The sequence below is a fragment of the Castor canadensis genome, chromosome 6 (genome assembly GCF_047511655.1).
Source record: "Castor canadensis chromosome 6, mCasCan1.hap1v2, whole genome shotgun sequence".
Taxonomy (NCBI): Eukaryota; Metazoa; Chordata; class Mammalia; order Rodentia; family Castoridae; genus Castor; species Castor canadensis.
The window spans coordinates 78038027-78055044 of NC_133391.1; the positions used below are offsets into that span (position 1 = coordinate 78038027).

The window sequence follows — 17018 nt, forward strand, 5'->3', positions numbered from 1 at the left end:
CAGCCAAATCTAGTTCCAATTTAATGAAAAAATAAAATTAAATATCCACTCAATTGTCACTTTAATATAAATTACCTTTGATGGAAATTAGACTTTTTATGAAATGTCACAACTCTAACCTACACAAATAAGACTAATTAAGGGTTAAACTGTTAATGTAAGTGGATTTGTGGGTAATATGGATATAGATGCTTACACAGCACTAAAAGGGAAAATCTGACATTTCCCTAATAAGCTGCCATTAATACCTTATTTGAGTCTTTGTAAGTATCGCAAATAGAACCTTTTGAAAGAGAAAGGGGAAGTTTGAAAAATGTAACACATTCAACCTCTCAAATTATTAGACAAAGATAGATAAAATGTGCTCTCCTGTATTTTATGTTCTATAGTATTGTATAGGGTGAGTGGAAGGACGTTTTCTGTTTTGAACAAAAGCAAAGGAGGATTTAACTAAGCCATAATATTTAATAATTTCACCCATTGTAAAGGACATTTTATTGCAGAGAAGATATTAGCATTTTTTATTAATAAAATGTGTTTTAAAAATTTACTACTGGAATTTAGTAAAATTCAGCAAATGTTTATTAAGCATTTGTAATTGCATTGATGTTAAAAGACCACCATGTCCATACATGAGGCTCACAAATTGTAATTTAGTATGTTGACAGTTTAGGAAAGTCTATAGTCACAGAAAATATATGTTGACTATTATGGTATACTGAAAAGATACACGAATACCTAAGCACTTAGACATTTTTAGCGCTTATCTTCAAACTTACACACTGTAAGTAGTAACCCCAAAAGAAAATTTACGTTGGAATAGTAAATAATATTAAATATTCGCATTTGAAACGAGTCTTATATACAATAGTGAAACGACTATAATCAATTTCAGAAATACAATCTTAAGAATTTTGGATGATTTTTCTTTAAAGGAGAGATGATTCCTAACTTTTGAATTATTCAAATTTTTACTTTTTATTTAAATCGCATATTCAGGCTAGTGCCAAGAATAAGAAACAATAAATCATAATAGAGAAAAGAACAAGTATCTCCAGCATCGGACTTTTAAAAAACTGCAAACTCAAGAGTACTAACGAAAGTTCTGGCGATTATGCTCAGTGGTAGAGAGCTTGCCTAGCATTCTTGAGGCACTGTGTTGCTTCTCCACACTTAAAAAGATTTAGTAAAATAAGCAGGAAATGAACCGTCAACAACATGCAAATTTAAAGGATACTTCTAAACTTAAGCACTAGAATGTGCTACAATAAGCTAATACTTAGTTGAGTAAGAGGCTATTCCTAAGGGTTGAACTGTCCTCCGTTTCCCTCCCAGTTTTCATAGGAGGGAAGTTGGAAATAACTGAATTACTTAAGTCGAATTCACGAGTCCCAGAGTCTCCCTTCAGACATACCTCATACTGGTAACTGTGGGACAGGGTCCCCCCACCACTGAAGTCCATCAGGTGGCCCGGAAAGTGGCCCTGGGGCACCGCACAGCCAGACAGAGAGGCCGCCCTGCTCCTCCTGCACAGCCGCACCGCCACGAACACCAGCACACACAAGAGGAAGAGCGACGACACCGACGCCAAGGCCACCACCAGGTGCAAGGTGAGCGCGTCGCCCCGCCCCTGCTCGGCCGCCGCTTCCGGCAGCGGCAGGTAGGGCTGGGAGAAGCCATCCACCAGCAGCACGTGCAGCGTGACGCTGGCAGACAGCGGCGGCTCGCCATTGTCCCTGACCAGCACCAGCAGCCTGTGCTTGGGCGCGTCGCGCTCGCTCAGCGGCCTGGCGGTGCGCACCTCGCCATTGTGCGGCCACACGCTGAAGAGCCCGGGCTCCGTGGCCTTGAGCAGCTGGTAGGACAGCCATGCGTTCTGGCCCGAGTCGCCGTCCACCGCCACCACCTTGGTGAGCAGGTACCCCGGCTCGGCCGCCCTGGGCAGCAGCTCGGTGCAGGGCGCAGAGGCGTTCTGCATCGGGTACAGCACGAAGGGCGAGTTGTCATTGGCGTCCAGCACCAGCAGGCGCACGAGCGCCTGGCTGCTGAGCGCGGGCGAGCCGCGGTCGGCGGCGCCCACGCGGAACTCCAAGGCCTGCAGGACCTCGTAGTCCAGCGGCCTCAGGGCGAACAGCTGCCCGCTGTCCGCGTCGATGGCCACGAGCGAGGCGAGGGCCAGGTGCGGCTCTGGGGGCGGCAGCAGCGAGTAGGTGAGCTGGGCGTTGGTGCCCGCGTCCCTGTCTGTGGCGCTCACGCTGCCTATGTGCAGGCCGGGGCTGTTGTTCTCGCGCACCCGCAGGGTGTAGGAGGTGTGCGTGAAGGCCGGGGCGTTGTCGTTCACGTCGGACACCTGCACGCTTATGCTGTGCTCCGTTTGCAGCCTGGGAGTCCCCATGTCTGAAACCGTGATGGTGATGTTGTATTGAGATCTGCTCTCTCTGTCCAGCGCTCCATCTGTTACTAGAGTGTAGAAATTCTCCATGGATGGTCTTAGTTGAAAGGGGAGATTGTCATCTATGGAACACACAATCTGTTGGTTTTGTCCAGAGTCTGCATCGGAAACACTGAAAACTACCACTATGATCCCTGGCACATTTTCAGGGATGGGACTAACGAGTGAAGTCAAGGTCAGTTCAGGAGCGTTGTCATTCACGTCTAGGACCTGGATGATTAAAGAGCATTTTCCAGTTAGGCCCCCACCATCTGTGGCCTCAGCGTTCAGGTGATAAGACTGAAATGCTTCGAAATCCAAAGTTTCTCTCAGTCGAATTTCTCCTGTGATTGCGTTTATTTCGAAGGGTTTGTTAACATCATCGTCTTGAAATAGGGCATAAGATACCTCCCCAAAAGATCCTGCATCCAAATCTCTAGCTGAGATGGTAATAATCAACGCTCCCAGGGGGCTGTTCTCAGTGACTTGAGCCTCATAGAGTTGCTGAGCAAATTCAGGGGCATTGTCATTGCTGTCCAAGACCACTACCTGAATCTCTGTGGTCCCTGATCTGGGTGGAGACCCGCCATCTAGTGCGGTGAGCGTTAGTCTGAGTTGAGGCTGCTCCTCGCGGTCCAGTGCTTTGTCCAGCACTAGCTCTGGGAACTTTTTGCCATCACTGCGTTTGCGGGTGAGGACATGGAAGTGAGGGTTGGAGCTGAGTGTGTAGCTCTGAAGACTGTTGCTGCCAGCATCTAAATCCTGCGCCATTTTCAAAGGAAACACCTTTCCAGGAGTAGTAATTTCTGATACTTTAAGGAGCATTTCTCTGGCAGGAAACTCTGGGGCGTGGTCATTTATATCCCTGACTTGTAATGCAGCCTGAAAAAATTGCAAGGGGTTTTCCAGTAACACCTGAAAAGGGAGCACACAGGGTTCTGTGGAACCGCACAGCTCCTCCCGGTCCAGTTTTTCATTGAGCAGCAAATCCTGGGTCTGTGGATCAAGCTGCAAATGCTGTCTGCTCCTCTTGAAAACAACCTTGGCACTCCGAGCAGCCAGCTCTCCCACCCTTAGTCCCAGGTCCTTTGTCAAGCTGGCCACAAACGTGCCACTTTCTGTCTCCTCCATAATGGAATACTGAATCAGTCCCGAACCCACCTCCCACAAAATCATCCATATAATGAAGATAGCCACTTGCCTGTTCTTGTGCTGTTGTTTTGTTTGCGACATCTCTGTTGTTAGGTCTGATTCCAGAGGAAAAATCCTTTTCAGCTCCTAATCACCAGCTCACCATCATCTCTCCGAAATGTCTTTGCTATTGATTTTTGAATTCGTTCTCACAACTTGTCTGGCGACCACAGTCTTCTCGAATACTTCTGTCTTAGCTTAAATTTGTTCTGTGTTTTTTTACTTGGGTTTCTAATGAAATGGAGTCCTTGGGTTTCTGGTGAACTGGAGCTGCAGAGTTTATATTCATTCTCTTAGCCTGCAGCGCCACCACGCGTTGAAATGAATAACTTCATGAGATGTTTTCAGATCAGTACCGTTTCCAAGACTTGGGGTTGAGTCAGTGTTTTTCAAACTGAATGTGTAAGGAATTTCTCGGGACTTTTATTTTTGGTGTGTGGTTTTTGTTCTTGTTTTTAAGTTATTCTGATCCCCCAGATCATGAATCGAGTTGCCTGGTGGTGCTAAGGGGAATCTCATTTCAATCTTTCTTCTTAAGTGATTCTCATGAATACTAACATTTAAGAATCACTCTCTACATTGTGATTCTTTATCGGTGCAGTTTATCTCTGATGGGCAATGTAATTGTATGAGTCCAAGAAGTACACTAATTTTTTGCTTCCAAAACACATCAACAAACTATGCAAAACATTGAAGTTGGTTATTAATGGCCTGAACCACAGACTTATTTTTTATGTGGTTACACCTGAACAATAAAGAGTACAATTAGGCTATTTGGAGGGAAATTGAGTCCAAGTTGTACTTATGATAGAAGCATCTAAGCAAATTAAATAATTCGAAGAGGACTAGGACCAATCAAATATTTGTCATAAGCACTTTAGGATTTCACTTTACTTCTGTATGGATAGAATTGGTCATGGTTTTAAGAGGCATGTGCATTTTTTTCTAGCCACTTTTGGGTCCGTTTTCCTTCTTAAATTAATTCATATAGGCCCAAGTACATTGACCTATTTTAAGAGCACAATGTGATGCAGAAAAAAGACATTAAAAACTACCATCCTCTCATAGGTCCTTTAAATGTAGACCAAATAAAAGAACGTGGAAATGTGAATTGCATTTGCGTGAATACCATGAGATGGAACGTTATGGCTGTAATCTGTTCCTGTCTTACCCATTTCTGCTCAGATAAATTTTAAAACATATGTCCCTAAGTATCCTGTGGGTAAGTGCACATACACAAACACAAAAATATGGCAAATATAATTAATGATGAAATTAATTGTTTAGGAGTTAAGTCAATTGAATCCAAGAAAATTCACTTCAAATAATAGACAAGTTGATGAATTATTAAAAATTAGGATATTTTCAAAATATTTCAAGTCTAGGTAAAACATAAAGCTAAATAAAATATAAACTGTGACTAACAGAGATAAAGAGTCTATCACTGTGACCAGCCTCCAGGGGTTCACTTCATGAATGTTACAAGGTATGGACTATTTCTTGAGGATGTAAATAAGAAAATGAAGATGTAAAACCAACAATCATAAAGTATTTGGATGAGCTTGGTCTATTCTCTGAAACAAGGCTACTTCCATCTCACTTTTAAATGTTCCTTCTGAATGGTTGTGAGTTAATCTTGACTGTCAGCTTGATTGTATAGCACCTAGCAGATTAGTAAGGCATACTTCCAAGTATATCTGTGAGGGTGTTCCCAGAGAGCATTAACTAATGGGGGAAAATCCGACTTGAATAGATTCTGCAGAATCCCATAGGCTAGGAGCTAATGGAATAAAAGGGGGAAAAGGAAAGAGACTACTAACATAGGCATTCTGTCCCTGGGCTTCCTAGACAAGGTGAAGTGAGCTTCTCCAGGATGTCTTCCCCCATGATGAAGTGAAACCACTGAAACTGTGACCCCAAATAAATCCTTCCTACCTTAAGTGGCTTTCTCAGGTATTTTGTCACAGTGATGGTGTGACTAACACAGTGGGAACTGAGTTCTGATTCTAGCTTAATGACATACTTGTCTTCCAAAGTTCTTTATTCACTACCAGTGCAGTGCTACCAGGTATCCTCAAACACAACTTGCTATAAAATTACTTATGTTAAAACAAAATTTTTCAACATTGTAGTATGTGTCAAACTCAATTTTGATCACTGACAGGCCTTTGAGAACATTGTAGTTATGGCAAAGAGAAGATAATATCTCAGTATTCCCAAAAAGATATCCATTGAGTATGTGAAGAAATTGCCTTTTTTATAGAAAGTGGGTGACATTAGATTCTTGGAGGACAATGCTCCTCTGCTTTGCTCTGTTTTGCTTTTTATTTGATTTGCTTGTGTAGAGTTGAATTGATGTTACCTTCAAAAACATGTTCTCACAAGGAATTGGTTAATTTTTTTCATTGTGGAAACTGTCTAACACATACAAAGTAAACAGAATAAACTTCCAAGTACATATCACTAGTTTCATAATCCTATTTTGTTATTTCATCTGCAATTTTCCTTCCACTATTTAAACCACTACCAGTGTTTGCTTTTGTGTAGCTGTTCTCTTGAGGTGATGTTTACATAAATTGAGATGCACCAAACATCATAATTTTAATAAATGAATTCATCCATGTAACCCACACCTCTTTTAATGTATACATTTCCATCTTTCATTGTGAATAATCTTAATCTTACCTTTGTGTAAAAAAATCATGTCCATGCTCTTTTTGCTCATGCACGCTAAATTAAAATGATATTCAAATGTTAATGTATCTGATTATTACCAATGTCCTGAAATAGAACTTTAAATTATAAACATTGTAAAGTTCATGAAACTTAATTACAATTTTTACATAGCTGATCAGATTAATTTCCATTTTATACTTCAATTACTGTTTTCCTTTAATTCATTTATAACTTTTTAAAAAATCCTTCAAGTTTATCAAGAGAGAAAGATAAAGACTAACCTTCAAGGATGAAATGAAATGCTTATGACTCTTTTTAAATTTAGTTATGTGTAAATAAAAACAATAATCCATGGGAAAGATAGAGCTATATAACCAATCACTTAAACCAAATTGATAGGACACATGCTGCCAAAAGGTTAAAATTATAAAAGATTCTATGCTTGGACTCATTTGAAATCTTAAGTGGTTGGGTCAGAAAATGTTTTGTCAGCAGTGCTAGAGGTTTGTCAATTTTATTGATAAATAAAATTTTTTTCACATTACCAGTACTTTGTTACATATACTTTATTACATTGCTTTGAATTTCCTTGACTTCTTTTATCTTTTTTATTTCCTTCCTTCTGTATGACTTGGCTTTTTTCTCATTTTTTCTAGATTCTTGAGGTAAAAGTTTTAAATGGAAAAGTGGCAGGTGCTATGAATTTTCCTCTCGGCATTCCTTTAGCTATGTCTCAAAATTTTGATATTTTGTATCTTTGTTTTCAATACAGTTCAATGTATTTTTAAATTTCATTTGAGACCCCCTATTTGACTTTTCCCACATTTTTTGGTGGTACTGGAGGTTTAACTAGGCAGGTACTCTACCAATTGAGCCACTCTGCCAGCTCTGATTTTGGATTATTTAGAAATATGCTGTTTAGTTTTCAAATGTTCAAAGATTTTCCTTTTCTCTTTCCTTTATACATTCTTAGTTTGATTCCATTATGGTTGGAAAACCCACTCTTGTATGATTTCATTTTAAATTGATTGAGGCTTGTTTAATGTCCCAGGTTGTGGTCTATCTTGTAAATGTTCTGCTAGCATTTGAAACAAATGTGTATTCTGGTGTTGGTAGGTGGGATGTTCTATAAATAGGGATGAGATGTTGTGGGTTGCTGGCATTGAATTCCTATGTATCTTTGCTGATTTCCTATTTCATTGTCTATCAGTTTTTGAGAGAGGGACATTGAAATATCCAACTATAATAGTACATTTGTCCGTTTCTTTCAGTTCTTTTAGCTTTTGCTCTACATATCTTGCAGATCTGTTGCTTGGTGTATGTACATTTAGATTGCTGTGTTTTCTTCTTTTATCATTCTATAACATCCTACTGGGTCTCAGGTGATATTTTTAGCTCTGATGTTATCTGACAACAAAACAGTTACTCTTGCTTTACTTTTACCACTGTTTACTTGTTTTGATTTTTAAACTTTCAACCTGCCTATAACATTGTCTTTGAACTTTTTTTGTAGACAATATATAGTTGTATCATGATTTCTTAAACCCATTCTCCCAATATCTTTTTTTAAATTGGTATGTTCAAACTACTTATATTTAACATAATTACTGATAGCTTAGAGCTTAAGTCTGTCATTTTTTTTGTTTTCTGTTTATTCTGTCTTTCTCTTTCTATTGCTTTTTTAATGATAGTGGGAATTGAACCCAGGACCTCATGCATGCCAAGCAAATGCTGTATCACTGAGGTACTATTTTTTTCCTAACTTCCTGTGGGTTAGTAGAATTTTTTTTTACAATTCCATGCTGATGTATCTGCTGTTTTTTTAGGGTATCACTTTGTATAGCATTTTTTACTGGTTAGTGTAGGTGTTATATTATAGATCCATAGCTTATATTTACTAATGTCATCATTTTATCAGTCAATAAAGTGAGGATAACTTACCTCCCTTTGCCATCTTCCATTTATAATACAATTGTCTTAAGTGTTTTCTTTGCATACGTTTAGAACCACATCTGGCAGTATTATAATTTTAGATCTGACCATCCAACATAATTTAAAGAACTCAAGAGCTGCAGAAAGTATATTTTATTTACCCACATGTTTGTTTTCTTTACTCTTTCTTTCTTTCTTCTTTCATGATGCTCTTAAGTTTCCTTTAAAAAATTGTTTCCTTTCTGTTTGGAGTGCTTCCTTCTAGCAGTCTTTTTGGGTATGACTACTGCCAACACATTCTTTTCCTGAGGACATTTCTACTGGGAATAAGATCCTGGATTGACAGTTATTTTCTTTCAGCACTTGACAAACATTGTGCCACTACCTGACCTCCGTGGTTTTTGATGAGAAATCTACTATCATTCAAGTTGTTACAGTCCTATAGGTAAGGTTTCATTTCTTTCTCAATGTTGTGAAGATATTTTCTTTACCTTTTTTTTTCAGATATTAAACAATGATGTCTCCAGGTATCTAATTCCTGGGGGTTTATCCTTTTTGGAATTTGTTTGCTTTTTTTGTGGGCTGGAGATTGAACCAACTGCCTTGTACATGTCAGATGATTACTCTACCACTGAGTAACTCCACTCCTTGTCCTTGTTTGATTTTTTTATTCTCCAAGTTTATGTCTTTTGTCAAATTTAGGAGGTTTTCAGCCATTATTTCTTTTCAACCTCACTTTCTCCTTTTTCCTTGACACTTTAGTGTTCAAGTTTTACTCAATTTCACTCTGTTATTCAGAGTAGTTGGTTTCTAGTTGTTCAGATTAGCTAATTTCTATTGCTCTATCTTCTAGTTTGCTGGTTCATTCTTTGTCTCCTCCATTCTGCTGTTGAGTCCATCCAATATTTTTTGTTTTGATTATCATATCTTAAAATTCTAAAATTTCCATTGGTATTTCTTTGTATCTTCTATTTCTTTGATGAGACTTTTTGTATTTCTTTGCTGAAACCTGAGATTTCTAAAGAAATCAAAAGAATCTTCTAGGACATTTAGTGGAGATTTTGGAATCCCACTACACTGCCTTTTGTAATCAGGAATTTGAAGGACAATACCCTAAAAAGAGCTCCCTGCTCATTTATCACAGTGCACCCCAAAATAAAGCCTGTCATTTCATAAACAGGTCCCTGCATTGCCTTACACAGAATATCTGATCTGTTAGAAATTCCACTCAGGACAAAATCTTGAGTGGAGATCACCTTGCCCTACAAAAGCAGAGAAGGTATATAAAATTTCAGATACTTCACACCATCTACACAGTCCTTTCTAATGTAAGAACAGAAAACCATGGCTCACCAGACATATGAAAATCAGAAACATTTAACTGTAAAAAAAAAAGAAAAGAAAAAATGGACTTACTAAGAAACAGGTAATTCAGGAAATAAAATTTGAAAAATACCAAAGGATACTAGGAAAAGGCACAATTAAATAACCATAAAGTTTTGTTTAGGATTTCAAAATTCCACTAAATTCATGAGAAATAACTCAAAATTAAGTGAGAAATGTCAGAAATTAGATGAAAAGACAAAAACAAAATAAAACAGAAACATAAGACACAGAAAAATAATTATTATGATGTTCAATACATGACAAGCTCAATTCTCAGAAAAATCAACAGGATAAAGTTAGGGATACAACTGTTAAGGGAATAATGTAGAGTTAATATAATTCCAGAGATAAAAAAGGTATGAATTGTTAGAATACATAGTTACATTGAATGCCTTTTTCCTCTTCTTCCTCTGTCAGTATTGGGGATTGAACTCAGTGCCTCAGGATTGCTAGGTAAGTACTTTACCACTTGAGCCACACACTCTACTCCTTTTGCTTTTAGTTTGTTTTTCATATAAGACCTTATGATTTTGCCTGGGCTGGCCTTGAACCATGATCCTTCTATCTCCTCCTCCTGAAGATCTGGAATTGTAATACTGGCCCCAGAAGCTAGATTCTTAATTGAGATGTTGAAGAAATTCAAAGATGTGATAAAGCCAACTGATGGAGTTTAAGTGGTGAATCTATTTGATCTTGAATTTATGAACATTGTTTTCTTCAAAAATAATTTTATTATAGCTTGAATTAGTACACAATGATAATATGAGGGACTCTCATTGTGGTAATTCCATACACATATGCAGTGTTCTTTGAACAAGTTCCCACCCCTTCTATTATATTCCCATTTCCCTCTCTCTTATTCCATTTTTCTATAGTGTTTGGTAAGTTTCATTAGGCTGTCTTCAAATATATACCTAAGTGTATTTTGATCCCTTTCACCCCAAACATCCTTTCCTTTTCCCCATCCCCCTGCCATTGATCTTCCCTCAGACAATCCCATTTCATATGCATGTACTGTCCTATCATATCACCATCATCATCATTTTAGGTCTGGGTTCCACAAATGAGTAAGAACAAAATAGCACAGGAAGCACAACATTGGATTTAAAAAGGGCAGTAAAGATAGTCCTTACTCTAAGGACTTAAAGGGTTGTTTTTTTCTTTTTCAATGAACAGTATTTTGAGGGCAAATCAGCCCCTACCTATCAGGTTGGCATTCACAGGTAGGTCACAATTTTACATTGAACATGAATAATTTAATGGAATATGACCATTGGAAAGACCTGTGTAACCCTGATTGAGCTAGGCAAAAATAAAATGACTTCATGTTTGAGCAGCGACACAAACAAAAATATTGTCCAAACTAACATTTACCAAAGACTCCCATTCCTTTACAAATAGTAGTGAATTCTGCTTCTTTACCAATTACAGCTTTAAATTCACTTTGTTCTTTCCACTTCCTAAGTAAAAATCACTAAGATTCCCAACTGTAGAGTTTTCCCCATTTTCTGAAAGCATGTAATTTATACTTCCTTGAACATACTGCAAAATTACCTAATACAAGCACAAATTGTACAGGTCCTTTATAAGGAGTAAGAAAGTAACCCTATTACAAAGATGACTCATGTTTTCTTATCTTGTATAGTGTTCTTCATTTTGATGAGTCAATAAATTCATCTTTTTTTGTCATAAAGTGTGCTCTTGGTGATCTTTGGCAACAAGGCATTCATAACTTATATTGTCATTAAAAGTAAATTTAAAATGTTTTCTAAAGCATATCTATAGAAAAGACAAGGAATTCATAGCTGTGCTTATAATGAAAATGTAAAGAAACAGCTACAGTTGTAAAAAGGTCATCTAATTTGACCATTTAATAGTAGAGGCTCAACTGAAGGAGACTGGAAAGTATATGGTAGAAACAGATATAAAGCAAAGATAAAAAATTTATTTCATTTCATTCATACAAAAAGAAACTATTATTGAACAAGAAATGAAAGTTTCAGTTTACTAGACAAGTCCTCATAAATAGTGATACAGCTGTATGTGAAGAATGGATACTTGAAGCTATTTTAAGTGTGGTAGATCCTCAGCAATCTTCACAGGAGATTGTGTAAATCTTGTGAAAAAAGCCACAGTCTTAGCTTGCTAGGGCCACTATAACAAATACCACAGAAAGAGGATCTTAACAAAAGAAATTTCTTTCCTCATATTTCTGGAGGTGAGAAGTCTAAGATCAGGTGTTGGCAGGAATGCTTTTATTCTGACTCTCTCTCTCTCTCTCTCTCTCTCTCTCTCTCTCTCTCTCTCTCTCTCCCTCTCCCTCTCCCTCTCTTCACATGTCATAATCTTTTTCTTTGAAGATATCAGTAATATTGTAATAGAGTCTATCCCAACAATTTAAAATTATCTCTTTAAAAGACCTATCTCAAATAATACATTCTATGGTAATAGGAGTTAGGGCTTGAACAGGTGTATCTGAGAGAGGGGGACCAATTAATCAGATAACAGATACAAATACATTCTTTAACCAAAAGCAAATAAGTATAAAAAGAGATTGTAAAAGGTTTAAAAGTGCTTCTCAAGCTTGTATATCCAGATATTGCTGATAGCAGTGTAAATTTAAACCAACCTTGAAAATCTACTAAAAGTTTATTTATACCTTACTAAAGAAACAGCAATTCTACTCTCCAGGTAAATATTCAACAGAAATGCACAAACATATCATATACCAAAAATGTGTACAGGAATGTTCATAGCAGTATTTATAATAGTCAAATCTAGCATTAACTACACCACGAATGATAAGATAAATCCAGGAGATTACTGCACAGCAATTAAAATGAAAGAAGTAAAATTAAAAGGCACTACTGTGGAAAATTTCTTAATGTTGAGTGATAGAAGCTGAGCAGAAAGCAGTTGATACTACACAATTCCATTTACATAACTTTAAAGGAGGTAAAATTAAACTCTAAAGAGCTTGGGATGTAGCTCAGTAGTACAGTGCTTGCAGAGTATGCCCAAGACTTGGACTGATTTCCAGCACTGCAACACAACAAAACAAAATGAGCAAAACAAAAACTATAGTATTGTTTGCTTTATTTGAGCCCATAGTGATTATACAGAGTAATTTGTGTGTCCCCTGGAGTACTAGTAATGTTTCATTTACCCATGATATTGTTAGTATGACAGATTCTTAATTGTGAAAATACACTGAGCTGGGCATTAAAGATTTTCTTTATGTATGCTAAAATTCAATGAAAAAGTTTGCTTAAAATTTTTATGCCAATGGGAACAAGGGCTGGAGAAGAACAGTAGACAGAATATTGTTGCATTTTATCATGTTTTCTCACATGTTTGATTTGTTATAAAAATGTATGCATTCCTTTGAAACTGAAAAATGATGCAAAAAATTTTTTAGTAAAGCATCAAATATACTTATTTGTGAGGAAATGAAATGGGTAGAATACATAGAACATATAACTAATATTTGATTTTATTAAGACAATAAATACCAATGAGAAAGGAAAAATCTCAGAAAAAGCAACAGCATGCATGGCACAGGAAGGACAAAGTGCAAGGAAACCAATGAAGTAGAATTAAGTCTTCAGAATTAGAGAGAAATCCAGTGACAAAACTATTAAAGGAAAACCAGAGCAAAATCTGCAAGCACTCATGCTATGACTGGATTAGTTGATGATACACGGGGAAAGCATTGCATGGTAACCAATCTCTAATGCAATCCGAAACTATTCTTAAAGAGAGCATTTTCTGCTGTTTCTTCACCAGAGCCCTGGGGTGGAAAGTTGGGCAGTATCGGCTTAAGAAATTTGAACTCATTTGTCCCAGTACCTCCCATCAGACACACCTCATACTGGTGGCTGTGGGACAGGGTCCCCGCACCGCTGAAGTCCACCACGTGGCCCGGAAAGTGACCTTCGGGCACCGCACAGCCAGACAGACAGGCCGCCCTGCTCCTCCTGCACAGCCTCACCGCCACGAACACCAGCACACACAAGAGGAAGAGCGACGACACCGACGCCAAGGCCACCACCAGGTGCAAGGTGAGCGCGTCGCCCCGTCCCTGCTCGGCCGCCGCTTCCTGCAGCGGCAGGTAGGGCTGGGAGAAGCCATCCACCAGCAGCACGTGCAGCGTGACGCTGGCAGACAGCGGCGGCTCGCCATTGTCCCTGACCAGCACCAGCAGCCTGTGCTTGGGCGCGTCGCGCTCGCTCAGCAGCCTGGCGGTGCGCACCTCGCCATTGTGCGGCCACACGCTGAAGAGCCCGGGCTCCGTGGCCTTGAGCAGCTGGTAGGACAGCCATGCGTTCTGGCCCGAGTCGCCGTCCACCGCCACCACCTTGGTGAGCAGGTACCCCGGCTCGGCCGCCCTGGGCAGCAGCTCGGTGCAGGGCGCAGAGGCGTTCTGCATCGGGTACAGCACGAAGGGCGAGTTGTCATTGGCGTCCAGCACCAGCAGGCGCACGAGCGCCTGGCTGCTGAGCGCTGGCGAGCCGCAGTCGGCGGCGCCCACGCGGAACTCCAAGGCCTGCAGGACCTCGTAGTCCAGCGGCCTCAGGGCGAACAGCTGCCCGCTGTCCGCGTCGATGGCCACGAGCGAGGCGAGGGCCAGGTGCGGCTCTGGGGGCGGCAGCAGCGAGTAGGTGAGCTGGGCGTTGGTGCCCGCGTCCCTGTCTGTGGCGCTCACGCTGCCTATGTGCAGGCCGGGGCTGTTGTTCTCGCGCACCCGCAGAGTGTAGGAGGTGTGCGTGAAGGCCGGGGCGTTGTCGTTCACGTCGGACACCTGCACGCTTATGCTGTGCTCCGTTTGCAGCCTGGGAGTCCCCATGTCTGAAACCGTGATGGTGATGTTGTATTGAGATCTGCTCTCTCTGTCCAATGGCCTTTCTGTCACCAGGGTGTAAAAGTTCTTGAATGTGGGCTTTAAGAGGAAGGGGAGATCGTTTTGGATGGAGCAAAGGATTCTACCATTGTCTCCAGAATCTAAATCGGACACACTGAAAATGGCAACCACAGTCTCTGGGGAGTTTTCTGGGATGGAGCTGGTGAGCTTCGACATGGTCATTTCAGGGACATTGTCATTGACATCCAGCACCTCTATAGCAACTGTGCATTTTCCTGAAAGACCTCCACCATCTGTGGCTACAATTTCCATGTTATAATATGGAGTAACCTCGAAATCCAACGCCCTCCTCAGGCGCACTTCTCCTGTTACTTCGTCTATTACAAATGGTTGAGAAGTGTCATCACTTTGAAACAGAGCATAGGAAACACTCCCATAAGTTCCTGCATCTAAATCTCGGGCAGAGACAGTGACAACTAGAGAGCTGAGGGGGCTGTTCTCAGGAACCTGTACCTCATAGAGCGACTGTAAAAATTCGGGGGCGTTATCGTTGATGTCCACGACTTCAATGCGGACTGTGGTGGTCCCAGACCTAGGCGGGGCCCCACCGTCCAGCGCTGTGAGCAGTAGACTGAGCTCGGGCTGCTCCTCCCGGTCCAGCGCTCTGTCCAGCACCAGCTCTGGGTATTTTCTGCCATCTCCGCGATTATGAGTGACAACATGAAAATCGAAGCTGGGACTGATTGTGTAGTTCTGCACAGTGTTGCTGCCTATGTCAAGGTCCTGAGCTGTTTTCAGAGGAAACGCGGTCCTTGGCTGGGCGCTCTCTGGGATTTTTAGGAGCATTTCCTTCTCTAGGAACGCTGGAGAATGGTCATTTACATCCGTGAGCTGCACATCAACTTGAAAAAACTGCATGGGGTTTCCCAGTAAGAGCTGGAAGTGCAGTAGACAGGGTTCTGTCACCCCGCACAGGTCCTCCCGGTCTAGTTTTTCATACAGAAGCAAATTGCCGGTCTTTACATCAAGCTGCAAGAGCTCTTTGTTCCCTTTGTAATGGATTCGCGCGCCGCGAGGGGCCAGCTCCCCCACCCTGAGCCCCAGATCTTTTGCCAGGTTGGCCACAAGATAGCCACTATCTGTTTCTTCTGGCATGGAATATCTAATTGCCTCAGAGCCAGCCTCCCACCAAAACAATAGAATAGCAAGAAAAATAACTTGCCTTGTCTGTGGCGTCTTTGCTAGCGCAGTCTCCATAGTTCAGAACCGGTCCAGAAAGTGCAATCCGTATTCAATCCACCCAAATGATTTTGTTAAAGGTCCTTGAATTAAATGTTATCACCGAATTGCTCCGTGGACTATGCCTTTTCTGAAGATCTTTCCCCTAGATCTTACCTAAAATGCTTCCTTCCTTTAGGGAGCAGTGGTTGTTCTAATTGCCAGCATAATGGCGTCAGTTTTTCTGCAGAGCCATTTATTCACAGTCTAAGCCTGCAGCGCCACCAAGTGAACATATTTACTATTGCACGTAGTTTTAGCCACTTCATTACAAATTGTAACTTGGATGTGTATCATTATCCTTTTAAGTCACAGAACTACCCTGGATTGTAACTCCTGCTTTTAGGTATTGGCAGTTTAAACATATGTCTTAAGAATTCATTTTTAGTTGAAGGAATATTGTTTATAGCAATCAAAATGGTACATTAATCTTCTCCATAAGAGTACTTTGTGAATATATCACTAAACTTTCTTCTGTTGGTTTAGAATTTGAGTATGTTCTAGAAATGATAATAATGGATATCTAAAAAGTTTTAAGTTTTACACAAGTAACTTTTGGTTTGAAGTATAGCATATTTCCAGAAAAGGACACATACAAATCCTAAGTGAACAACTAAGTCAGTGAATTTTCATAACCTCAATACACTGCTACAAGGAGAAATTATATGAAATAGAAAAGGTACCAAGATCCAGAACATTCCCCTTTGTCATTTTCTGTTTACTCTTCTCCCCTTAAAGGTAAGTACTATTCTTCTATTCCCATGCAATTGCTTTTACCTTTGTTGTGTGTCTTCTTTCACTTAACCTTATGTTTCCGAAAGTGAGCTGCAGCCTATTGTTCTAATTTGTTTTACTTTCATTGCTTTGTATTATTCTACCGCATGAACGTACCGTGATCTGTTCATAATTCTCTTCCTGCTGAACACCGAGGTTTTTCCCGTTTGACTTTGTTGAATACTACTGCTACGAATCCTATTGTACATGTGTTTTGGTGATCTTATGTACGTATTTTATGTTGAATACATTCAGAGGTGTTGAATTGCTGTGGATTAACACGTGCAAATAGATTTAGCTTTAGCAGATAGTATGAATTATTTTCAAAATAGTTGTACTAATACCAGCAAAACATGAGAGTTCCAGTTGCTCCATATCCTTGCCAACATTTGATGTTGTTTTTTAAATTTTAGCCACTCTTTAGCCATATCATGATGCAGTTTCCATAAGTATTTCCCTGGTATTTAGTGAAATGTGAATGTTTTCATG

At 39.9% G+C, this 17018-nt stretch overlaps 2 protein-coding genes across 2 annotated transcripts; both read right to left on the reverse strand.

The window, feature by feature from the left end:
* Positions 1–486: 486 nt before the first annotated feature.
* On the reverse strand, positions 487–9713 carry LOC109702598 (protocadherin beta-6-like). Its single transcript, XM_074076826.1, has one exon. It carries the CDS (start codon positions 3662–3664, stop codon positions 1280–1282), a length of 2385 nt encoding a protein of 794 aa, XP_073932927.1. The 5' UTR covers positions 3665–9713; the 3' UTR covers positions 487–1279.
* A 2178-nt stretch (positions 9714–11891) lies between these two features.
* LOC109702587 (protocadherin beta-5-like) lies at positions 11892–16864 on the reverse strand. Its single transcript, XM_020187885.2, has one exon. It carries the CDS (start codon positions 15732–15734, stop codon positions 13347–13349), a length of 2388 nt encoding a protein of 795 aa, XP_020043474.2. The 5' UTR covers positions 15735–16864; the 3' UTR covers positions 11892–13346.
* Between the last annotated feature and the right edge of the window lie 154 nt (positions 16865–17018).